We start from the raw sequence: 26628 nt of genomic DNA on the forward strand, positions 1-26628 counted from the left end.
TCACGTGTAGCCTGGTCCAGGACACTCTGGAAGGCTTTACCGTATTAACAGGAGAAGCAGCGCAAGTGAAGTTAGACACTGTCGTTGGACAACATGTCATTTATAAATGTTTTAAATCAGGTCGGGTCCGGACCGCAGTCCGCTAATCCATGACCTCTGTGATAAAGTGAACTGTCTATCTGTAAGCGATAATCAACAAATTATAAAAAATGTTAATAATATAATATATAATATACTATATAATAAAGAATATTACCCTGTCTATAATAACTCTTAAATTAATCAAATAAAATCCCCTTTCTAAATTATTTGTATACAAATCCAACTAAGATAAGTTCTGTTCCTACTGATATAAGCCATATTTCCAATAGAATATTGGACCTCTAGTCTAACTGCAATTTAAAAACATTATCTCTGGAAACTTCAACCATATTAAGATATTTCAACCAGATGTTTCTAGCTACAGATAAAACTAGCAGTATTTGTGAAATTCTTTTAAAATATGCCCATTGTTTACACACAAATGTGGGAGAAAAGTCCTTTGTTAAAAAAAAAAAAAAAAAAAAAAGATTAAACTCAGGTGGTATCATTTTGGTAAGTTTAACAGTAGTAAAAATAAATGACAAACGTTTGTTAAACGGTTTTTAAAAGTAAATCTTAACAAGAAGGTTTTGCACAAGAAAAATCAAACTCGATCAGTTGCATATGTCTATATTTTTAGGTTTTATTTAGCTTTATTTACTAGTAACTGAGTAAAACAATTGAAATTCCAGCATATGATTTTATTTTAAGCCTAAGTCCTTTTTTATAAATAAGACAATTTTCTCTTATTTAAGAGTATTTGGCTCATTTTAAGCAGGTAATTTTTTTGCTATAGCCATAGATCTATATCTTATCACTCAGGGTGACTGAAAACATAAAGATCTCAGCGGCTAAAAGCGTCCAGCCACCATTAGACGCCACCTGAAGACGGACCGGTTTGTTCCGGATGGATTTCTGTCCTACCATCACAAACATAAACATAGTGAGCTGAGCCGAGGCGATGCATGAAGAGGAAGAAAAGACAAGATTCTAATTAAAACTCTTGATGTGAGCTTCTATTTTCCTTTGTTTTCCACCAATGGCCGTAAGAATCATGTATTTTAATTACTTTTTAAAATAATCATTAAATACATTAAATCTAATTAGATTTCTGTTGGATTGATGAAGCTATACGCCACATTAAAAGGCAGGAAAAATCTTTAACCTATTTTCTGGATTTCTCACCCTAACAAAAACCTGCTATATTTTTTTTTTTACTATAATTTCTACTTATAAAGATAAACAAAACAACAAAGAACAAAATTTAAAAGACATTTTTGGTGCTTTTAATATGAAATGAAAAATAAACATTTGTTGGTTATGGGAAAGCAGAGAGGAATGAAATGATAGAAACTCTTATCAAGTACATTTAAAAAAGAAAAAATCTTTAAAATATGAGATTCAATAAATATTTCAATACATTTAGGCATGTGGATACATTTCTCATGATTTACATTTGCTTTACAGTATAAATCATTAAATGACTTTTTTTTTTTCCTTCTCCAATCTTCGTTATTGCACTAATGTTGTGATGGGTTTGTCCTCCTCAAACTGGTCTGATGCTAAAGTTGGAAACAAAAAAAAAACAATCCTAATCACTTTCCTATCGACCAATAAACCAGTAAAAGTTAAACCCATCAGCTGGGACAGTGTGCAAATGAACGGCGATGGCTTCCAACGCTTAGCAGCAGTCTGTAGGCCAGATGTTAGCTTAGCATAACATGTAGCAAACATGATGAAAGCAGTGGGTGTAACCTGTCAGCATTTAAGGAGGCGCAGCAATACTCCTACTTCCACTCTTGTCGAGCTGATTTCACCGTATTCTACCCACAATTCATTTCTGCATCTGACATTATGAGCAAAAACATAATTAATTAAGAAGTTGGTAACTTCCTGTGCAGAAAAAAAGGGTTTTAAAGTTTAAGTGTTGACATCATGCATCGTTTACTCTACTGTATAAAATCAGCCGCCAGTAATATATATATATTTATCTATTTAACTGTAAATATAGATAAATAGATGAATAGTTAGGTATATGTGATAGAATTTATTTTAACCACAATTTGAAAAATATTTAATAAATGGTCATTAAGGGAATTTTGATTGTTACTCTCTTCAGCTTGGCGATTATTTGAATTACTAGTGTGAATTAATAATTTTCTTTAATAAAAGGGTATGATAACTTTAAGGCAGAACTCTATATATGACTATCAAATGATTTGTTGTATTTTAGCAGAAACAGACTAGTTACTGCGACCTTTGCAGTTATAACCCAGAGGTGAGAGTCGATATGTCTGGTACTGCAATGTCTAGTCATAAAAATTTCGATTAATTGTCTAAATGATACATTAGAATTATTGATCATTAAAAATAAAAACGGTGTCAGAAAGTGTCAGAACTTTTTTTTTATATATATATATATTTCTCTATTTTTTCCCTCCGAATTGTGTCGTTGCTAAACAAAAAAAAAATACGATTAAATGCAGTTTCTATGGGATGCTCGATAAAAAAACCATACTTTATTTATCTGGTGTCCTGAAGATGTCTTTTTGAAGTGGGTTTATTTTTAATGAGTGAAGAAAGTCTTCAAAGTAATTTGTTTCTTTAACTTTCACTTTTATGGTAATCAGGATATTAATATAAAGTATTGTTTTCATATATCACCAAGCCTGACTTGATAGAGTGTAGTGTGAGTATTGGGGCAACTCCATAAATGTTTTAAAAATGTCTTTACACTCTGAAAACTCTAAATATTACAAACTTTCATCAGAAACTTCCAGAAACAGAAAAAAAATGCGCTGCTTTTTTAAAGTTTTCAGTTGTTGGATACATTCTGCTCTGAAAATCAAGGTTAATTTACACATTTATAACCATTACTGCACAGCCCGACAGCTTTGTAGTGTAAATAAATTATTCTAAATAAAAAATAAAAGAATTCTTAAAAGATATATCGACTGCTGGGGTGATCTGATGCTGTTTAGGCATCCTTTGCTTCACTGTTGGGCTTTACCTTTTGATGCTTAGCTAATCTAAATGATACTTAATGTGAATAAACATTAAAAAAAATAAAAATCAATAGGAAAGAAAATGCAAAAACCAACAAAGCCACAGTACATGAAGGTGATTTTCAGTATATAAAAAACATTTAAAAATATTCAATTAAAAAAAACTAAAATAACCAATCACACGCCAAACAAACACAACGTTTAAAATCACACAAATAATAAAAAACAAACAAGCAAGGCAGTCAAAAAAGGAAAAAGAAATCATCAAAACGCTGCAAAAATCACTTGGAATCCTCCGGCTGCACTGCAAAAAGTTTTTTTTCTTAAAATAAGTGCATTTATGCTTGAATTGAGGAAGTGAGACCCTTTGCCAATAGAACGAGACAATTTACATTTAAAATAAGAAAAAAAGAAATTGCATTGTATCATTTCAGGTGCATATTATCTAATTATCTTATTTTAAGAGTAAATATATTTAGTCAATTGGCAAATCGTCTTATCTACTTGCTCAAATTAAGGTTAAATGCACTTTATCTAAGAAATGTTTATTTTTTTAGATTGTTTTGCAGTGCGTAATGAGCAAAGATGCGACTCCCAGCCACCAGAGGGCAGTAATGTCCCAACAAAACGGGTGTCAGAAGATAAAAAAATTGTGCTCTAAACAATTATTAATCCATGTCAAATAATCTCTGGCTGGATAATCTAGATTTATTGACCTGCATCCACACCAGACGTGTTCTCTAAACCTGAAATACTCCGTCTGCTCTCCAGTGAAGGTCACCACCAACTGAGCTGATGAGTAAACGGTACAGTAAATATATCTTTTAACTCATATGGCAGTAAAATCAGTTACACCCTCATCTTTGAGATGAAGGTATTTTATCAAAATACTGACCTGGCATAAACGGCATGTGATTTTCCTTCACAGGTTCATATGATGATTTAAATCTGTGCACTATTTGCCGGCTGTAAGCTCAGGCAGAGCAGAGATACCTTCCCTAAAGGCAATAACTACAAAAAATTATCAATTTAAAGCCACTTCAATTAGTGGGAGGGGTTGCATATATCTAAGTGTACAAAAAAGAGCGATTGATGATGCTTCCATCACCAAAGTTTAAACTATACAGTGTTTTCAGTGAGAAGCTGGCGTAGAATAAATGTTCACAGCAGAGAGGTTTCCTTCTGCTAACAAACCCATCACAACGAGCTACAGTACGACTCTGATGTAACAGGAGGTCAGAGGTTGCGGCCTTTGTCAAGGCCGCGGCAGCAACGCGTTCAAAATGAATCGTTTTCTTTACAAACACGAGTACAAAAGGAAAACACGGCTGATTTGTTTTGTTCTGACAGCACCGAGGTGCCTTCGGGAAACCCCGGCTTGTCTGCTTCTCCAGCTCTTCGTTTCCTCTTTGATTTGGCTGCACAGAAAAGGTATAAAAACAAAACATTTAAATCTCTTCCCTTAAAGCGCCTCAGTTTTCCCAGTCAGTGCAGGGAAGGCCTTCGTCTTCAGACTCCGACTCGGGAGAAGCTTCTTTGATTCTCCTCAGAGCCTCGTGGATGCTGCGGGTCAGGGCGTCGGCCGAGTGCAGGAAGCTCTTGGGGTGGCGCTGTTGCTCCGGTCGGGTGCGGACCTTCTTCAGGCGGACGCCCTGTCGGATCTGAGCCAGGATGTTGTTGCTGTCGTCGTCCGGGTCGGGGCCGAGGACCCGCAGCTCGGCCTTCCTCAGGTGGAAGCTGCCCCGTTTGAGCGAAGCTAACACCTCGTCCATCGGCGAGCTCGCTGCGGAGACAACGGTCCAAACATTAAAGGAACACTTTATTGGCAAGAAATGACACTCTAAGCAGCTTAAACCACGATGCCACCCTGAACCTTAAACTCCTGGAATTTAACCACCTGCAACAGTAACCCTTCCAAGACCTTTGAGGTAAAGAAAATTCTAACAAATGCAGGTTAATGTCCAACTTTCTTTCCCATCGCCACAGGTTTGCCTGCTGTGTCTAAAAGTAGCAGCAGAAGCAACCCAGACTGAGCAGCTCATTGGCTAATTTGGATCACATGTAGCCTGGTCCCGACGCTCCGGAAGGCTTTACCATATTAACATGAAAAGAGGTGCAAGTGAAGTTAGACACTGTGCTCAGACAACATGTGGTAATTTATAAATGTTTTAAATCAGGTTGGGTCCAGATTAGCCAGCAGGTGGGTGCTGATCCGGACCGCGGTCCGCTAATGTTTTATTTATTTATTTTTATTCCTAATGCACCTTTTCCTCCTTGTTTGCACCTTCTTTAATTACTATGCCAATATGTGACCAGTAAATTTCTCCGCTGTGAGATCAAGAAAGCTCATCTAATCTAATCTAACCTCTTTTAGTTGACATAGCAACCCAGTTAAAACAGTAATTATGACAAAATTGTAAAAAGAAAAAATTTTGAAAACACATTTTGATTAAAAAACATTTTCACCAATTAATAAAATCTATCCAGAACTCCTCAAGTGGAAAACGTTCAGTGACTTAAATTCTATAAAAAAAATCTTTTTTGATTGTGATTATTAATTATCTAAATTAGGGCTGGCTTTAACTAACCATTACTTTGCAATTCGATAAATCTGTCAATTATTTTCCTAATTAATCGATTTATAATCGGATAAAGAAAGTTTTTGTTTATGTTAAATGCCAAATATTTATATATATTTTTTTATTTTGATATATTTACTCCTCTAAGTGAGTTGCTCTGTCAACTAAATGCATGTTTTAGAGTCTCTATACTCAAGTTAACGATTAATCAATTACTAAATTAGTTGACGATTATTTTAATAAACGATTAATCGCAATTAATCCGATTAATTGTTGCAACCCTAATCTAAATCAAAATTAAATAATCTAAAATATAATCTACAGATTAATCGGTTAGGAAATGATTTTTATTTGCAGCCATAGACCTGACACTGATGTTCCTTAAGCTGGAAGTTCATCTTTAATCTCTTGAGAAGTTTTTCTAGGCTCTTTTGTTTCCATTCTTAATATGGAATTATATGGTTTATAATTTTCTTTCTAATCTAAGACGACCCTTCTCTTCCTCTGGTCCATGTTGAGTGTGGTAGACACCATGTCACCACCAGCATAGTGACTACCTGTAGCCTTATATATAGGCCCACTGACTGATTACTGTGGATTAATGTGGAGTTTTTCCATCATTCAATGATGGGAACTAACCAATTTGTGCAAGAAGAAGTGAGAAAATAAATCCTCAAAACTTTCCAAATGAACATTTGTAACTTTTATAACAGACAGACTTCTTTCTTCCAGTAGCTGCCACCGAGGAAGTGGAGCTAAGGCTCTCTAATTGCCCCCCAACCTAATAGAGGGGCCATAACTACACGGACCATAGATCTAAATCATTTAGATTTGTTTTTTCAATCCCAAATAAAATAATATTACAGCTTTATCACTGATAAAAGAAACTATTTTAAATCATTTAAGATTGTAATTTCAGAATGAAATCATTTGAAGGTTACTTCTTAAAGGGTAAAAGCTAAACGGTAAAACAAATGTTCAAACAGATGATCTGGGAGCAACTTTAAAATTTAGCCAATCAAGCTTGGCCCCGCCCACTCAGATTATAACTAATCTATATTGGACTCCTAGAGTTGTGATGATGTTCTAACAGGAATATGGAGCTTAAATCTAACTCTGCTGAAGCCCCATGGAGCTACGGCCTGGTGGGCAGAGAGGCCTGGTTTTCCTCACCTTTCCTCCACTGTGAGGAGTCCAGAGACGCCGTCTTCCTCAGCTTCTTCCTCGCAGTCAGCAGCTGGCTGCTGTCAAAGAACCGAGGGGAGAACGGAGCCAGCGGCAGCGAGGTGCACTCCGAGACCTCACACGTTTGCTGCTTCGTAGGGCTGGTGGTTTGGTTCTCTATGGGAGGGAGCGACAGAGGAGGTGGGGGAGGCGGCGGAGGTGGAGGAGGAGGAGGTGCGACAGAGGGCCCCATTGGGAACGGGGAAGGAGACGATGAGAGGGGAGGCAGCGAGAGGAATGAAGGCGGAGCTTCGACGCTCTGGATGGCGATGGATGGCAGCGAGGCGCCGTCGCAGCTGTAGACGTCCGGGGGAGGCGGAGCGGAGAGTTCCGGGAGGTCGGAGATGGAGTCGGTTTGGACGCTGACCGCCTGGGTGCTGTGCTGCGGCGGCGGCGCTCGCCTCCGGCTGTGAGTCTGAGTCAGACGCAGACGGCTGGACCTCAGAGTCTGACCCGGGTAACGCTGCGGGCAGAGAAGACAAAACCAACCATCAGCAGGGAAACGGGGGGAGTTCATCCTGAAAGCGCAGTGCTGCGACTGAAGCGTCACCTGTTTCAGGCTGCGAAGTCTGTCCAGAGTCCTCTGCCTCTCCTGACTCACAGATGCATTTCTCTTTGCTTCATCATCTTGTGCAGCTTCTCCCCCCTTACATAAAACAAATAAAACCATACTTCAGGTTCAGCACAATGTTTGACAAAAGTTTTCTTCCAGCCAAATGTAACTAAAACTTTTAAGCTTAGATTCAAACTTCCTTTTTTAGGATAAAACTCTTATTGCAGATTCCCCTGAACACACCGCTACCAGATTAAGAAAACGACCCTAAACAACGCTGGGAGGTTCAGACCGAGGTATGTTCGTCCAGCTATCGTCCAGAAATAAAGCCACACACCCAAAAAGCTTCAAGCTTAATCCAGATGTTCTCCACTTTTTAAGAATCATATTTCTTCATATCCCTACACATGATAATTACATTAAATCAACAATTTTGACCAAAGTACCCAACAAAAAAATTATCTAAAACATTTCTTAAAATAAGTGTAATTTTGCTTCATTTTGGCAGGTAAATAAGATGGATAGATATGAGTATTTCTGCCCTTAAAATAATTGGATAATATGCATCTTCTTATTTTAAATGAAAATAATTTATTCCATTGGCAAATTGTATCACCATCTCCTCAAGTCAGTGAAAATTGACTTATTTTAAAGACATGAATTACTTTAATTTTAATTATTGCATTGATTAGCCTAAATTTGAGATATATCAAATGATTTTCAGATCAATATGCAGCTCTTGGTGTTTATTGATGCTCTGACACAGCTGCTGTTCTCAAAAACTCGCCTATATAACTAGAGCGAGTTCGATCCAAGATCCCAGACTGACTGTAGTCATATTTGATCTAAAGGGGCACCTTCGCCCCTTTAGATCAAATCCAGACTTCTCAGTCAGTAGATCCAAAGTTAGATAATCTCAGATACCAAAACACTGAGGAAAACGGTTTAATTTGCAGCAGTGTTGCCTTTTTCTTTCAGAGGGGATAAACCTAGAATTTTCAGGTCTAGTGCCTCTAGAGGCCAAAAGTTACAGCAGCTACATTTAAATACGCTAAATCTCCCGGAGCTGATCTAAACGTTGGTTGATGGGAAATTCTACATCTCTTTTTATATTGACACTAAATTAATCATGAATCATGATGTGTGTAAACATGCACCAAGCGTTCCTACAGATTAAATCGTTTAAACCTGCACAGACCGGTCTGATTTTCTGGGAAGATGGTGGAGAAATAAGTAGGGGTTTTACATATAAGCAGTGGAGATTATTTTACTCCAAAGATCTGAATGGGTGAGTTAATTTACAGCTTCTTCTTGTATCTCTGCTTCTGTCTCCTTGAACCCCAGTCAGCCTCAGCAGATGGCCGCTCACACTGAGCCTGGTTCTGCTGGAGGTTTCTTCCTGTTAAAAGGGAGTTTTTCCTCTCCACTGTCGCTACAAGCATGCTTAGTTTGAGGGATTGCATTCGAGTCAATGAGTCGATGCAATCAACTGGTTTTCCTTGGATAGAAAACTTTGAATCAATTTGACTGTATGATCTGTTGAATTGTTAAGTGCCTTGAGATGACGTGGTGTGAATTGGTGCTATAGAAATAAACTGATTTGAATTGAGTTAATCTCTCTCCTCTTGGTGAATAAAATTTCTTTCTGATTGGATCAGATTAGAATCATCAGTTTACAATTTTTACATTAAATATTGTTGATCTGATCAGGCTTTCAATAAATATTATTTGCTTTCATGTAAATGAAACTAATGTTTTTTAAAGTTTGCTGACAAAACTACAATGAAAAAAACAATAATTAACTAAAGTATTGTTTCAATTTTGTCTTAATCTGCTCAAAACTAAAATTAAACAGTTGATATTTGAATCAAAGAAGTAAAGAACCATTTGCCTCAATAAGAAGGCACTATCTAAGAGTCGTTTTCTCTTCTATGAGCTGAAATAATCTGTAAAGAGTCATTTGTTTATATCAGGGGAGTAACGGATGTTCATGCATGGAGTAACAGGCAGCAAATGATTTGATCCAACCTGCTGCAGAGAGCTGCAGTCTGCATTGCTTCCTTGGCGCTGCTGGATTTTCTGGTTGTGATTAAAGATGCAGATTTCCTAATAAAAAAAAGAAAAACAGGTTAAGATCACTGACTGGTAACATCTGTCAAGATCTGAAGCAGCAGAAGGATCCAACCTTCTTGTTTTTGAGGTAGACTTTTTTGGCGGTGATGCGGCCCCTCCGGGCCTCCAGTTGCCGCGTCCTCTGCTGCAGGACGCACAGCTCTTCATCTTTGAGGGGCGACGGTGGGGAGGCAGGTTCTTCCTCACCCTTCATGGCATCTGGACTCTCAAAAGCATCATAGTAAACCACCTCATCCTGTTGCTCTGGTAGAAAAACAGTTTAATAAATCAGGCAGAATCAGGTTTTTATTTAATAGTAAAATTGATATTTTTCTCCTCTTTACTTATTGTTTGCAAGCTGAACTGCAGAGAGAGAACCTGTGAAGATGCTCACCCATCATCTGCCTGCGCAGACTCTGCAGCTGCGCAGTCAGCAGCAGCTCCTCGCAGCGCAGCACCTCGGCCTGAATGTCGTACAGCTGCAGCTGCAGCTCGTAGTAAAGCGCCTCCAGCTGGTCTAGGCGCTTCATTGCATCCTCCCCGCCCTGCAGACTCTGCATCTGAAAACAGAAAAGCACGGCTTCAGCATTACGCGGCGCCACACCAGCCCCTCGGGCTGCAGGACTAGCTGATTCTCCATAAACAGGATTTGACTGCGCCTTTGTTTCTGGTGTGAGTTAGATCTGGGAACTAAGGCGGATTCATGTTTCATGGTGTTCAGCTTCAGAGATGACATGAACAAAACAAACATTTGACCTGACTGTAATTCCCAGTGAGTCATTTCCACTGCTCTACAGCAGGATGTCGATCCCTCCATCTCAGGATGCCAGAGCAATGACGTCAATTTTCCAACACTATTATCTTGTTTATTTCCTTCGTCTTTTAACATCAAGTCTTTTTTTCCCCTGCAGCATCAATCTAACACAGAAAACCCCTCTGATAAGCTTCATCTGCATTAACTCCATGCCCTACCTCTTCCTTCAAGCCATGCTTCTTCTGCTCCAGGCAGATTTCTTTGGCCCTCATGAGCTGTAGGGTCTCCTTGGAAACGGCGTACTGCAGCCGCTCCATGCGCTCGATGGCCGCGGCCCACGTCGACTTCCCAAACTTCCTCTGGTCTGCACGCATCCGCTCATACAGAGCTGTGATGGGAGCAGAAACAGAAAAGTTTGATTCAGTTAGCAGATTTCCAGGCAGGTTTCAGTTTTATTCCAAGTTGCTTCATGAACTTTTGATGCAAGAAATGACCTCAAAACAGTTTGTGTCGTGTAAACATGAAAAGGAAATGCTTAAATGTCGACACAAATAGAGCTCGGCATTTTCCCACGATGAGAGGAAATGCTCTGCGTCTCGGTTTACCTTTCTGAGCTCGGGTTGTGGTTTCAAAGAACTTCACCGTCAGCTCTTGGATGGAGAGCACGGCAGCGTGAGCCTTCCTTTGCCACTCCTCGTCTTCTTTCCTCAGGCTTTCCACGCGACGGGGGCCGAGGCGCTCCGTCTCCAGGCAGATCTGGCGATGAAGCACCAGAGTTCAGGCAGTGCAGATGATGTCAACTTTAGAAAAATGCCAGCGTAACCATTGTGTATAAACAGCAAAGTATTCACACCCCTCCATTGTTTCTCCACCAAGTGAGAGAGGCATCCTGGATATGATAATGAAATAAATAATCTCCATCGATTAAAGTAGATGCATGTTTTCCATAATGTATACTTGTTTAACAGTTAAGGGGTTAAAAATATATGCAAACGTGATTTTAACATGTCTGCTTTTTTCTGTACATCTATGGAAATAAATAAATTTATCAGGTGATGCCGCCTTAAAATCTACCAGATCCTTGTCCCACTAATTGGTCAGCGGGATTAACTGTTAAATTAAATAAAAAATGTTTTATATGCATTCTACTTTTTAATTTAAACCCAATTCCTGATGAAGAGCTGAAACACTTAATGCTGCTAGTGAAGTTTTACTGAGAAAATTAAAGAAAAGTAATTTAAAATTTCTTGAAATACACTAATTTATGTTAAATTTGAATGGGTAAGGTAATAAAAACAATACACTTTTGCACTTTAAATAAGAACATTTCAGTTATCTTTTATTAAATGTACTGTATTATTATTTTATTATTTACTTCCTGCTCTAATGAAGGGCAAATTTTTAGATCCTTCTTTGCCGCTTGGGAGTTAATGAGGTTGTGCCTCCATCTTTCTGCTCCAAATAGTTCAAGGTAAATACTATTATTTGGCTTTTTTCCTGCTGGGAAGCAATGGATCACAGTTTCTCTCTCTACAGCCACATAGAACTCAGTAAAAGAAAAAAAAAACTTACTAATTTTGCTGCAATACCACTTGTTTACAGCAGAGGGTAGTAAAGAACGGTTTGGAGATGAATGTGTATTTATAGTGACAGTAACCCAGTATCCCAGTAGACCAGAGAGAGAAAAAGAAAGTGAGATGAGTGGAAAGCTTTCCCATGTGTGAAACCCTGCTCAGAAACAACCACCTCTGCTCAATGGCCGCCTATGGAACAAAATGTACACCGCCGATTAAGTCGACCCCTTCCAGGGCCTCTCAGCACGTGCAGCTGGATAACAGCATCTCAACGTAAAACAGATGTGTGAAGGAGCGCCAACATAAACATGACTACAGTAATAACAAAACAAAGAAAACACAAAACAAGCTCAAAACACCCTTAATCATCATAGCCAGCTGACTAATTTGTTAAGTGTTTTGTATTTCTGTGTAACGAGCACAGGGAGTGGTTTAGGGGTGAAGCAGAGAGCGTGGAGGGATGGAGGATTACATCAACAGCCAGAACAAAAAAAAAAAAAAAGGAAAAATCAGTCTGGCACCAAATATAATCTATTCAAGAAAAAGTGACTTTAAACTTGAGCGCATTATCTCATCATTTAGCTATTGTTAGTGGGAACATGTACAGTATCCCAGCTACACAGCAGAAATGTGGACCTGCTTTAAATCCTCACTAAGAACTAAATATAACTGGTGTTCTTTATCTGAAAGGCTCAAACTGGACAAACCAGCATTTCAAAGCATATAGAGCTAAACTCCTGTCATTTCTGCTAACTTTGACCCGTTTAACCTCAGAGAAAAACACAAACTGAAGCCAAATATCTCCACAATAGCGCTGACTCGTGATTTAGTCTGTTAAACTATGCAAAGCAGGAGGCTCCAGCACAAACTGGGAGAAGTCAGTCAGCAGCAAGCTTGTTGATACACAGAGTAGCTGAAAAAGTAAAGAAAAGAAAAGGAAAACCAAAGAATCAGATTTCAGAATGATTAGATCCTGATGGGAGACCTTCCTATCACAAACTCAAAAAAATTTAACAACTTAATCTTTTTCCAATCAGACAGCATCATTTTAATTGGGATGTGTGCAGACAGCAACACTCTTCGGTGTAGATGCCGTTACTGAAAGAAGAAGACTCAAACTAGCAGTTTTCATCAGAAAGATGAAAGCGTGGGAACGTGTTCAGACATGTCTAAGGCTACGCTAACACTGCAGCTATTGATGATCAGAACTGTTTTATCCCCCCTAAAAACACATTCCTTTCATTTCTTTTTGCCACCATCAGACACCAGCCGGAACAGTTTACAGTGCGAACGTGACCCGCATGAGCAAATGTAGACGAGACCCAGCAGCGTACGGTTTACCTAAGTAATAAGAGATGAATTAAATAAGTTATTCAATTGATTGATTTTGATGGCAGGCTTAAAACTTTCCTTTTTGATAAAGCTTATAGTTAGAGTGGCTCATGTTATCCTGAGCTATCTCTATAGTTATGCTGCTATAGGCTTAGACTGCTGGAGGACATGAGGACCCCCTATTTCATCATTCTCTCTCTATTCTCCCACTCTGCAGAATCTATTAGTTCAATCTCTAATGTTATGCTCTCTTTGCTTTTTCACATAGTAGCTTCATCTGGTCTGTTCCTGTCTGGCTGTGACCTCATACCGGAGAGAAATATCAGCTGTGCTGCTGCCATCAACACCTTTCTTTATAGATGTTGGAGATCGGCCTGTTTTTCCAGTGTAGTCCTGTTTCTCTGACTGTGACTGGCTGGATGTGCTCTCTTCATCCTCTGATATGGGACTTGGTTCGGAGCTCGTCTGCCTGGCTGTGTTTTCCTGGACGAGGCCGCCTTTTACAGTTGCCTTTTATAACTTTGCTTCCGTCTCCCTGAACCCTAGTCGGCCGCGGCAGATGGCCGCTCACACCAAGTCTGGTTCTGCTGGAGGTTTCTTCCTGTTAAAAGGGAGTTTTTCCTCTCCACTTTCGCTACAAGCATGCTTAGTGTGAGGGATTGCATTCAAGTCAATGAGTCGATGCAATCAACTGGTTTTGCTTGAACTATAAAGATCCTTGAGATGGCGTGTTGTGAATTGGCGCTAAATAAATAAACTGAATTGAATAACAGGAGCTGACAGTATTAGGATCACATCATAACTAGATGTAGAAGTTAGGAAAAGAAAACAGCAGAACTTTTTAAAAGGTGTTTTTGAGGAGTGGTCGCTGCTGTTCTGGAAAGGAGTTCGTATCAGTTAGTAGTCAGTCTGGATGATAACGTGACGACATTAACCAGACACACCTGGAAAAATCAGCCTCCAATAACGTAAGACAGGAAACAAAGAAGCTGCTGAAGTTCAGGAAGTGGTGGAGTTGGATCAATCCATTTTCAATGCATCTTTAAACATTTAGCTGTAAATTCAATTTAAATTCAGGTACAACTTAATGCTACATTTACTACTTTAATAATATATAAGATAAATTAAGAAATGTAAAAGTATACATATTTAATGGTACATTTATTTATTGATTAACGGGTCATTCACATTTATATATTTGATTATATTTTCCCCCACCTATCTTCAGGAATCACATCAGGATGATTGTCAAAACATTGAAAATGATTTAGCTTGTATTCTATTTGCACAAACAAACAAGTGGCCAAATAAAATATTTGTCATTAGGGCCACTTTAGATAGAAACGAGCGTTGCAGGGTAGACCAATAAAACCCAGGCTGAACTCCTCCCTCTTTCACACCCATCACAGATCCTACTCTGAGTGAGCAATAAAGCCAAACAAACCTCTGTTCTTTGAATATAATGGGGCGTTACAGATAGCCCAGAAACCACATTATATCCAGTAAAGACTTTAATTTGAATAAGCATCAAGAAATCAGAAATCTGCTCCCCTCTCAGCTTGTAAACAAAGCAAAGAAGGAGGAAATTGCTGCAGAGATGAAACAGAGTAAAGAGTCTTAACACCTCTTGGTGACTAAAGCTCCAGGAGGCTGAACACAACAGACTTAAAATAGAGGTGACACTACGTTCCCTGGTGCCTCCATGGTGGTCTCTATCTCATTTGGTTAAAATAGCAAAGAGACAAGACATGGGGAGGGATTTATCAAGCAGAGAGGAGGAGGAGATTCAGATGCAGCTTTTTTTTAGCGCATTACCTTCAAATCCTCACTTGTAAAGAACCTCTCTTCAAATTCAAAATAGTAAAATGATTTCAAAGGCTTTTATAGGAAACTTTGAGCGAGAGATCAAAATAAAGATGTTCTTTAAAACTTTAAAAAAGTTGGTTTTATATATAAACACTTTCAGTAATAAAAATAATTATGTAAAGCTGCTAGAAACCTAGATGGCCATCCTCATTGGTTAAAAGTGGGCTAATAACAAGACCTGCTGTGTTTATGTCCAAATAATCAGAGCTACTGTAGTCATGAGGGAGACAATTAACTTCAACGGACACAGAATTAATGAACTTGAATATCATGCAATGTGAAATTTTTACATTTGTGTCTAATTTGCCTGAAAGATGAAAGGAAAGCATGAGCCAATGGATAGGAGACCAATGACCGTTGCCGTGTAACAATGCAGACTGTGTGCAGCAGAAATTGGAGCCGACTGAGATAGGATCAGCCTCAGACGTGTTGGAGTATCACTATATTTCTAATTCATGGCAACCCTCTGACCTTCTAGGCAAAAGGAAACCTACACCGCACAGGTTCATTCAGTGGGCTGACACAGTTCACCGACACTCTGCTGTCCTATTAGAGATCATCCATTCAAATGAGCCTCTCCTCTTTCATTCAGTTTCTCATCATAACTCTTTAATGTTTTATTTACTGTGACAGACCAAAACCAATTTTTACATAATTCTTCTGTGGAAGGAAAATGAAAACTGTTTTATTGGTGGGTGAAACGAGTTAGCATTCAGCTGCTGGATATCAACACTTTGCAGGACCATATTTAGCTCAGGTTACTCTGCAAAGTCTAAACCAGAATACAGATCTAGAAGCTTCTACCTGTTTGCAACTCCCAAAATGGTTTGCCTTTAAGACTACCGGTGGTTCCTGCCAACATATTTCAGCATAGCTGCTATTTGTTACAGTTATGCAGTAATTTTTTTTTACATTAACGCTAAATTTAGTTTGAAGATTTGCTGATTATTTACCATGATGCTGACATTTTTTACAACTACGCAGAAATGTAGTTAAAGCTACACTGAAATTGTTTACCACAAAGCTGACATTCTTAACAGAGCTACATTGAAATCTGTTACAGGTACGCAGACATTTCTTAATTGCAATCTGGGGAGTGGTTAGAGCAGTGCGCTTGTGCTCTGAGAAGGTTGCAAGTACCTGGTTCGATCCCCACAGCCTCTACTCTGGGTTCCTGAGCAAAATCCTTAACCCCACACTGCTAAACGGGCGCCACACGATGGCAGCCCACTGCTCCCCTAGGGGATGGGTTAAATGCTAAGGTTAATTTCTCCAGTGTGGGTCAAAAAAGTTCAATTATTTTTATTATTATTATAAAAAATTTGTTACCACTTTCCTGAAACTTGTTTTGAATTACATCTCAGACAGACACGGTCCTTTTGAACTCATTAACCTCCATATTTGCACATATATTTGAGAAAAGCACTACAAAAAACTACTGTTGCACCGATACCGGCCCCGATTCAACACTAAAATGGTGGTATCGGTATCAGCGAGCACCAAAAAATAGGGCATAGATACCATTATGAGAGCCAAAAGTTTATTCAACTATTGTCACCCATTCCAGGTAGGTAATAAAAAGTCCTATGAGAAAATGGAGCAGCGCATGAACCGAACGCAACACACGCGAACCGAACAGAGACAGTCGAACCGTTCCATACCTAACACACATCAATTTCAAACAGATGTATCGGTATCGGCCATAATACAAAGCCAGGTATCGGTATCTGGGCCAAAAAAAGGCGTTGATGCAACACTACAAAAAACGTCAACTCTACGCCCTTCAGACTCATGATTTTAGATCCATCCTGAGTCTTGCAGGCAGGTAAACACTTGCAATTCCTCCCTTCCACCAGTCAGGAAGCTTTGTCCCGTTTCAGAAGGTTTCTAAAATGGCTGGTCTGTCACACCAGACCAACAGGATGATCAATAAAAGGCAGCATTGCTGAACCAGTGTGAAGTTGCCATATAGCAGCTGCAGGTGGATCACAGCAACAAACTCACCGGGTAAATCTGATAGCTTGCATATTAAGGGAAGATATGAACCTTTGAACATCACCTCCCAAAATGGAGGTAAGATCAAAAGAAAAAGGAATCGGCTCAATTAGCAAGGAGTTAAATAACAGAGAAGAAATAGGTCAGCAGAGAATTTTAAGAAAAGCAGCTCCTGCCTCTCTCTAACTCAGCTCATTTGCTTTGAAGAAAAGCAATCCCACAGCATGATGCAGCCACCGCTTTGTGTTTTAGGAGGCTGTTGTGTTCAGAGTGACATGATTATCTTTCATTTACACTTTTCATTTGGATACAAAGTCTTTATTTTTGTTGTCTTTTATCTAATTTAGAAAAATCAAAGAAGGAAAATATGATGTTGAGTTTTAACACAAAAAGATGAGATACAATCAAACTGTTGGTTGAAAACTGGCAAAAATGTGGATACATTAGCAAGGCGCTGTGCAAAAAGAAGACATATTGAGCCTAATCTGCAGCTAATTCTGCAGGTTTAGCTCATAGTCTGAAACACTGTCAGGGTTTGGCTGCATTCTCACACACCCAACAAGTATTTTACACTCACAGCAACAAAAGAGGTCCGGTAAGGCTGCAGACCTGACAGGATAAAAAAATCCCTCTCTGCTCCTCTGTTTTAACAGCAACGTAAATCACAATGCAAACAGCATGTAAATGAAAGTGTATGAGCTAGTTCCCAACTCCTTTTGCTTCCCTCATGAGCTTTGAATGAAAAAAAAAGAAAGAAAGAAAAAGAAAACACGACTTCCTGTATGAGTCGACAACACAAATTCGTTTGCATACAGCTTTGTTTTTAGCCGTTGGAGCGTCCTGAGGGAAGCAGGTGGCAGAGCTGGAAAAAAACAGGCATCCTGCAGATTTTCCATCTATAAAAACAAAAACATTGAAGAAAATTAAATCCTTTTAACGTTAACCGAAAATTAGGTCTGATGCTTCCCTATGTATTCAGATGCAAACTTATCTCATCTATACTTTAGAGCTTTAATTTCACTGATTTAATGGGTTGTTTTTAAATTAGCTAAAAAAAAACAATCACCACATTATTAAAGCTTAAGATAATATTTTTAATGAACACAACAATGATAAGTCCTTTAATTAATTATGAATTAACAATGAATCATTTTAATATACTACTAATATACTGACTAAAACGGTTTAAACTACATCTTCTGGTGTCCCGGCAGCAGGATGGACTGATCCAACTTTATAGAGATGATACTCTTCCCCTCTTCCTCACAGATCAACTCTCTGACTCATCGGTGAGCCCAAAAATAGTTCCTACAGCTCTAGACAAAATAGAAGAAATCATGAGGCACCATCCTACATTGTTGTCAGACTTTCTGGTAAATTCCCTGGCACATAAAAAGGTGAAATGCAAACAGCTTTTTGCTCTATGAGTATCGTAGCATTTAAGAAATTGACATTAAATTCTTTATTTAGACCACACAAGAACATAAATACCATCATAATAGAGGGATAAGGAGACACCCATATGCACAGAGCTGTTTGTATTGGTAAGTGAAACTGTGCTGGATGAGCGTGCTGGGTGAGGAATGCAGGGCAGGGAAGGGAAAGTTCTGATCATGTTGTTCATTGTTGACTGAAAGGGAGCGTTAAAGCTCATCTGTCAGAGTGTGACTGTTATACCGTGGGACATAAATGACTGCAAGTCAATCCCTGCTACTGTTTGGTTCAATTAACCAATTAAGTGGCATATGAGACAAAAAGATAGCATGAGGTCGGCGCCAGGGAGTCTGCAGAATAGCTGCAGGGTCATGGCCTGCAGCTGTTTTTAGAGTTGTCAAATGCATCTATACTCTGAAAAGTATCAATAATTGAATGTTGTTTATGGATACAATACTAATTTGGAATGGAATAGATAATAAACAAGTGTTTTTGCACATTTTTGCTACTGTAAATATTAGATTTTTTTCACATTAAAATAACAATACACCAAACAAATCAAATTGTGTTATATTTGGGTTATTTTGCATTTATTTGCGCACTAATAGAATCTGTGATCCTGTTGTTGTTCCATGTGGAGATTAAAAATGGGGACTTTTTTTAGATTAAGAAATATATTTTTACACCTTTAATTATGAGGCATTTCTTGTTTCCATGGTATCTAAAGTGGTATCCAATATTTTCCTAGGTATTGACCCTAGCTGTTTGTGACAAACTGATTTGTATGCAGTAAAGAAGTCAATAGATGCAACTAAAACCTAAAGTTACCACAATGAGCAGAAGGTGGTTGAAGTCAACTCACCATTTGATGTGACCATGAGAAGTTAATGCAGAATGGCACAGAGTAACATTTAGATACATGACACTGGATGGTTATAGATAAGAGAGACGCCAAGCAGTAGAATCTGATGCAGTGATAGCAAGCTGTCAATAGTGCATTGCATTTTTATCCTTATACAAAATACACCAAATCTGTTCAGACAGCTTGAAAAAGGATGATAAAAGAGGTTAGCTGAATACAGGGACTCCCGGCCTTTTTCTTTTTTTTTTGTTGCTTATGTGAATCCCTCTAGTGGTAAATTACACTCCTTTAGTTCCCTAAACCCAGCTGCATCCTCTGAAAACACAAACCATTCCTGACTATGCCACAACAGCCGAATAAAATATGCACAATGATCCACAAGTTGGGGTTAGTTTTGTGTGTTTCCAGTAAAATGATTGAAAAAATGATGGTTAGGATGATAATTTTTGTTACGCTCAGCTTAAACTACTTATAGCTGCTAAAGAGAAAGAAATGGGAGTTTCAGGTTAGTGAATGGTGGCAAAGAACAGCCCAAAGTATGGGTTCATCTGAGTAAAGTATTGACTAAATCAGCTTGGATTAGTCTTGTCTTCATTTGTGAGATCCTGTCTGATACTGACAATATGTTTATTTTTCTATGTTTCAAACTCAACTGTTAAAAACTAGAAGCCTTTTTGTCAATTTGATGACGCGTGACTTAAGAGGGAGGGCAGGAAGTAAACTGTCAATGGAGGCAACCATTGCAGAGAGCCTGCATCGTAGTGATTCAGATCACTTTGAAAAAAATGAGTTTCTGACATAACCTCAAGATTAGCCAACAAAGCCAAAGATAATAAAACCTATCAGTGCCTTCATACTGCTACTCTAAAATAGCAGATGCAAGCTAGCTAACTTTTTATTTCTTCTCATTGGTTGGGTCAGTAAAACACGACCTGCAATAATTATTGTTGATGTGTTAGTTTATATATTCCAAAAAAGTTAAAAAAAAAAACCCACCAACTTTGTTTTCCAAGTTTGAAAATGTTTTGCTTCCCATTTCTCAATATAAAATATCAGGAGTAGCGTTTGAGTTCCAGGCTTATAGAGTGGCCCAAACAAAAGCCTTGTTATGGCTTAGAAAACATAGCCTAGTAAACTAGCCCCACCCACCAGCGGCCAAAATCATTTTTGCTTGCGACAAAGCTGTGCGACACTGGAGAAAGCACAACAAGGAAAATGGCACCAAGTATTGAACAGTAGCAGGCAGCTGCGGCAGCAGCTTTCAATGGAGCTCCATTAAAAGTTAACATTTTCTTTTCTGTTGCTGTTGTTCAATAAAGTAAGTTTTAAGATCATTTGAGGTGAGAATATTATACTTTAAAGTGTCACTATATGGTCCATTTACCGATTTAATGCGTAATAAAAAAAAAATATTTTCGAAGTTGACAGGACAGCAGCAACCAGCGGACCTCCGAGGCAAACTGCAGCCCGTCTGCGGCGGCCCTCCTTCAGCATAGTCATGTATGAAGGACCACTGGCTCTGATGGCGATTTTTGACTCAGCTTTGTAATCAGTTTTGGAAGGATCAGACTTGGGGTTTTCGTTGAAATGTGAGCAGGAAGAGGCTCTACGCTCTTTCATTTTTAAGAAGGACGTATTCGCAGTTTTATCGACAGGCTGTTTGTTTACACTCCCCCACCAGCTTTCTGTTGCCCTTACTACGTCACAGTCAGTTACGCTCGTTGGTCAGAGCGTTGGCCAATAGGCACAGACATGGTTTGAAAAGCAACAGGTTGTTCTCACCAACAATCTTCCAATGTCTCATTCATTGGGGCCAGACTAAATTACACATTTAATCTCATATTTAGTCTGGTTTATCATGCTATAGAAAACATGCAAACTGAATAAAAAAATCAGGTCCACCCATTAGTAAAGGGGAGCCAACATCGTTTTAAGCCTGCAAAACTGGATACTGACCCGTGCCTCTAAAAAGGGAGTCGACCAGAGTTTATTAGTTTATATATTAGCCGGAGGTTGATGGGAGCCCAGTCTACCGACTAACTAGCCCAACAGTCATTACTCAGTAAATAACAATTTCACAACAAGTACTGATAAACAGAACCCAGAAATGGACACTACTGCTAATGAAGAAGCCACGGCAGACACATGGCAGGTTTCTCACTAGCGTATTTCAGCTACAAAAAGGTCACCTGTAATGCTAAAAAAAAACAGGCTGATGCAGTAATTTTTTAAAATATAAACACACTTAATATTATTTATTAACATACAAGCAGAAAAGAAAAAGAAATAACAGTTGCATGTAAAGAGCAATCGATATCGGATAATAAATTGCTGATATCCGATCCAGGTATCGGGTCGGTGAAACTCTAGTTATAGAAGTCAACTAAAATAAACCAAAAGTTGCTGGAATTCCTGATAGAGGGATACAGAATGCCTTAATATTTACAGCAAGATGATACAGCTGCAAAATATTTTAAAAAATTGCCTTCAAACCTCCACCTTTTCTGGTAAGATATTTTTAATATGCAGCAATAAACTTGCAAATGCAGGAAAAAAAATGATTGTTTGGGTTCAACTTATACCAATAATTTAAAAATAAAAAAACTGTACTCATCATTTTTGCAATTGTTGAGCAATTATCCTCCCCAGAACTAGAATAAGTGACCCAAATAGGGCATGTTTTACTAGATGTGAAACGCACAGCTGATTTAATTTTCAGCCCCTGATAAAGAAAGGAAATAAAGAGAGTAGAAAAATAGTATTGAAAACAGGAGAGAGCTGAGGCTGCAGAATTACTGAGTGGTTTAGTGACTGCTGTAATAATACTTAGGCTGGTTGTTAATCTGCTCTAGGCGAGGAAAAAAGAAAAAAAAAAAGCCTCTCCGGCTGATCCTCTGCCATCATCATCTTCATCATCATCACCGCAACCCCACAAGCCTCAGCATGTACCAGTTAAGTCATGGTAGTGGGCTTATGGGGGGTGGGTATGCTCACTGGAGGAGGGACATTGATCTAATCCTTGCTCAAATCAAGCCGCAGTGACCACTTTTACAGCAGAGTCCACAAATCTACGAAGTGCACCCAATGAGAGACAAACTGTCTTCAAGGGCAAATGAGTAATCCGGCTACAGGGAGGTCTAAACCCTCTTAAAAAGAGCTCTAAAAACAGATGGTATTTGTTTCTGTGTACGTGTGTCAATTACCTTAATTTGCTGTCGCCGTAGAGTGGCCACTTCCCTGATGTCCCTGAAAGGCTGAAGCAGGTAGTGGTAGAGCTGGGTGGTGGCCTCGAGCAGCTCTCCGTACGCCTCGTCCTCCTCCGGGTACACCTGCAGCAGCTCCACCATGCTGTCAATGGCCTTGTGCTTGTCCAACACCTGGGACAAAGTAGATGGAAAAGACAGAGAGAGGATGAAGACGTGAGTTGTTGGAGCATGATCCACTTCAATGTTGAAACAAGGAATTCAAAGGCTCAGATTTTTGTTTAACATTGCAATCTTTAAACATCTCCATTCTGAATTTTTGCAGCAATTCAAAATTTGAACATTCTTTTTAGTTAGCGACAGCTTTTCTCTGAAAGAAAATACTAAAATTCATCAGCACCAGCAGGCCTTTTATATCTGACAGAGAATCTGTGGAGGTCTGGTTGAAGGCAAAGAGACCTTCTATTGATCATCATTAAGGGTACCCTACTTTCTGGACTAGAAGCCGCCATTTTTTCCCCCCACGCTTTGAACGACACGACTTCTAAAAAAGTGCAGCTTTTCTGTGGATTTTTCCACCAGGGGGCAGAAGTCAAAGCTTGAAAATGAAGGGGGTAATTTTCATTTAGAACAAACATATGCAAGCAGCACAGAAAAAAATGTCCTGAATTCACACATTTTGACTTTTATTTGCCGCATTTTAACTACTGAACCAATGAAGAGACCGTGCACAACTCCTGTGGAGCTCTTACTGCCTGTCACTACATGATCCGTACCGGAAGCACGATCTATACCATCGGTTCATTTGTGCATGCGCAAGCAGATACACACTCGGGTTTCCATAATTCATCTAATTATGGAACTAAAATTACTTATTTCAATACTTTACTCACTAAAGAATGCTACTACAGATCTTTAAAAAAAAAATTTATGATTTTTCTGGGACAATTTTTATGCTTTTTACATTTTTTGTTGAGCTGCTTGTCTGTCATCATCACCAAACATGCTCAGAGCAGTCCCGCAAAATATGATTAAACCATGTTTATCTGCATTTCAGTTCTTTCTTTATTTGGGTTAAGGCAGATTTATACTTTGAAACTAGGTCGTCTGCATAGGTGTCGCAGTGAACAAAAAGACATCCCCGCCCCCTCCGCAGACACTCTGCTGCACCTCTCCCAAATTGTGGTTGACTGCAGACAGTGCCGTAGACAGGAGGCCTCTGATTGGTCAGATCTACATCTGCTTATCGCCTTGTTTTGTTTTTATGACCGCAATTCCGGAAAACAACTCGTGAAGATGGACCAGCTAGAACAGTGAGGTGTGCAAGAAAGCTGGGACCCTTTTTCCACCTGGATCCCCGCTCTTTTTTCGCCGTCATGTCCCTCCGTTGCCGGACAAACTTGCCCCAGTTCGTCCCCGCCTCGGCTGTATCTAGACCCACAGCGTATGGCGCAGACCATCCTTCAATACTGAGCATAAATCAAAAATGTCTGTATCAAGCTCACTGCCATACACTGCTGTTGGGAGTATAATTAGCCCTTTACGCACTATATACCATAAAGTTAAAAAAACTCAAAAAGACTAGATTTATGTTTCAATCCAAAGCCGAAAAAGTTAGCTCCCTGAAGTAGCGTAGGAGCCCTGAACTGATCGGGCTGAGACGAGTGATAAAACAGAAAGGGTTTTAAGGCATTTATTTTCCCAGGAAATACATTAACCTTTAACACATTATATTTTAGTACACTTACTATTTTAGGAGTTAAAAACGTAGCAAAGGTCTTTTTTTTTACAAAATAAAATTGAGGATGACCTGGATGTATATGTGGTTCCGCATGCGCAAATGGGCTTATGGTAGGGATTGTGCTTCCGGGACGGATCGGGAAGCGACACTGCCACGAGACAAGCTAACGGGAGCTAGTGTTCTTCTTCATCCCTACTGTAGGGGTGATACATAGGGCTCCCCCTACAGGTTTGGTGGGGGACAGTGAGTAGATATAAGCAGCTTATAGCCTGGTGTGGTTTACAAATGTGTGTTTCCAGTTTTTTTTGTTTTTTTTTTTTTTTTTACTTAGTGGGTATGGCTTATAATGAGATGCACCCTATAGTCTAGAAAATATGGTGGAATTAATCTTTGACAAGGCATTCTTACAATAAACAGAGAATTCGTTTTAAAAAAAAGTTCAAACCTTCAATCAGCACAGTTACCTTTTGGAAGCAGCTTGTTTGTGTGTGAATTATTATAATAAATGAAGAGGATTTGATAACTATGTTTATCTTGGAAGGGAAAATTAGTTGCTTACTAATTTCATACCTATTTTCACAGATGCAGCTGTATGCTGTTGGATTTTTCATATAAACTCATACTCCCTTACCCTGTAGGAAGGGCAGGGCTGATTGGAGATCATTTGTTTTGATCAGGGATAATATATATGATACACATATTAAACAGCGTTTTTATGGAAAATTACCTCCAACGTTATTTAATAATTACAGAGAAAATCAAAATAAACAGAATAAAAAAGCATCTTTTGACTGAAATGGTTTGTCTACAATTGTATGATAGAAGCAGAGACAGTTCGGTATGAAATTGAGGAGTTGACTCGGTTCTGGCAAACATTACAAAAGCACAGATATACACAGACAAGCATCACTAATTATGGTTTAAACAACAAATTCTGCCTTATTATTTGATTACCTTTTTGCCAGATTCCAAACTCAGACATTTTCTGAACTAAATATAGCTCAGTAATTCGCTGCCCTCTCAGTGATTATCTGTTTGAGCTGCATTAGTGGCTTTAGGAGAAACAAAGTGTTCACTTTGATTAATACACTGCCATATAAACTGCATTTCTCGATTACTTCAAATACAATAAGACCATACTGAGGGTACTCTGGAAGACACTGACAGGAATAGCATATGTCCAATTTTTAAAATGATCCTGCACAACATGCTGCTGTTTAAGGGTTTGATACATGTAGACTCTATTATCCTCTTTGAAGGACATTCTTAGCTATTATGTGATGTCACTCATAAAATCTTAATGAGGATCGAATTTAAGAGGCTGTAGGCCACTTGAGTTGTAGTCTTAAAGTTTTTGGGGGTCTTACCGACCAGGTTTTAGTTTAATCACAATAGAATTATGGTTAAGCATAAGGGATGTAAATAAAAAATTGACCTATGATTGAAGATTTATGGTTTATTAGATTAAAATCAGATCAATCCGATTAATTGATAATGTCCGTTTAGAAGGAATTTTCCTCAGTGTAGATGTTCGTTCCTAAATGGAACCTCATGGGCTGGTTATACTCCCCTAGCAGTGTGTCGCAGTGAGCTTGGCGCAGATATTTTAGATTTACGCCCAATATTGAAACATGGTCTGTGCTATGTTATTCCACACCACAACGCAAGACGGACAATCAGAAACTAGCTGTGGGCTTAGATACTGCCGAGGCGGTGAGGAAGTGGGGTCAAGTTTGTCTGACAACAGAGGGACATGAGGGTGAAAAACAGCAGAGATCCAGGTGGAAAAAGGGTCCAACTTCACAAGTCGTTTTTCACAATGTTGGTCATGCAAACAAAACAAGCCGATAAGGAAATACGCATAGTGTAGAGCAGATGTAGAATTGACCAATCAGAGGCCTCCTGTCTGCTGTCACCTACAATTTTGGAGAGGTGCACAAGAGTGTCTGCGGAAGGGGCGGGGGCACATCTGCATTCACTGTGACACACACAGATGACCTTGTTTCTGAGTATAAATCAGCCTTCACTGGTATTAGCAAGAGAAATAATTCTAAAGCAAAAAAAATGATGCTAGAGCAGAAACAGAAAACAATCCTGAGTTCATGATTGTTTACAGTTTATTGGCGTCAAAGATGCAGAATGCACTTCATGTGTTTTTTTTTCCTTTTAAACAAATGCTCGCCATCTCCTGAAGAGCACCAACGTAGTCACACGGCATGGTAGTCAGAAGGCGAGGATTTGAATTGAAGAGTGAAGGGCCTCACCTAGGGTGACCATATTTTCATTTGGGAAAACCAGGACACCTTGGAGCGG

The 26628-nt window shown here is 39.0% G+C and overlaps 1 protein-coding gene across 2 annotated transcripts in view; it reads right to left on the bottom strand.

The window, feature by feature from the left end:
- Window positions 1-3507: 3507 nt before the first annotated feature.
- Window positions 3508-26628, bottom strand: part of jmy (junction mediating and regulatory protein, p53 cofactor) — a 38030-nt gene continuing 14909 nt past the window's right edge. The window contains exons 2-10 of one of the 2 annotated variants that reach the window (XM_015389049.1): window positions 22575-22748; window positions 10914-11064; window positions 10527-10696; window positions 9949-10114; window positions 9628-9773; window positions 9471-9548; window positions 7440-7535; window positions 6839-7352; window positions 3508-4869 (exon numbers count right to left, since the gene is read on the bottom strand). In XM_015389049.1, the coding sequence (XP_015244535.1) occupies window positions 4559-4869; window positions 6839-7352; window positions 7440-7535; window positions 9471-9548; window positions 9628-9773; window positions 9949-10114; window positions 10527-10696; window positions 10914-11064; window positions 22575-22748 (1806 nt within the window). In that variant the 3' untranslated portion in view covers window positions 3508-4558. Of the gene's footprint in view, window positions 4870-6838; window positions 7353-7439; window positions 7536-9470; window positions 9549-9627; window positions 9819-9948; window positions 10115-10526; window positions 10697-10913; window positions 11065-22574; window positions 22749-26628 lie in introns of both variants that reach the window. The other variant, XM_015389048.1, reaches the window with a different exon arrangement.

This window comes from Cyprinodon variegatus, unplaced genomic scaffold, assembly GCF_000732505.1.
Source record: "Cyprinodon variegatus isolate N-32 unplaced genomic scaffold, C_variegatus-1.0 Scaffold446, whole genome shotgun sequence".
Lineage (NCBI taxonomy): Eukaryota > Metazoa > Chordata > Actinopteri > Cyprinodontiformes > Cyprinodontidae > Cyprinodon > Cyprinodon variegatus.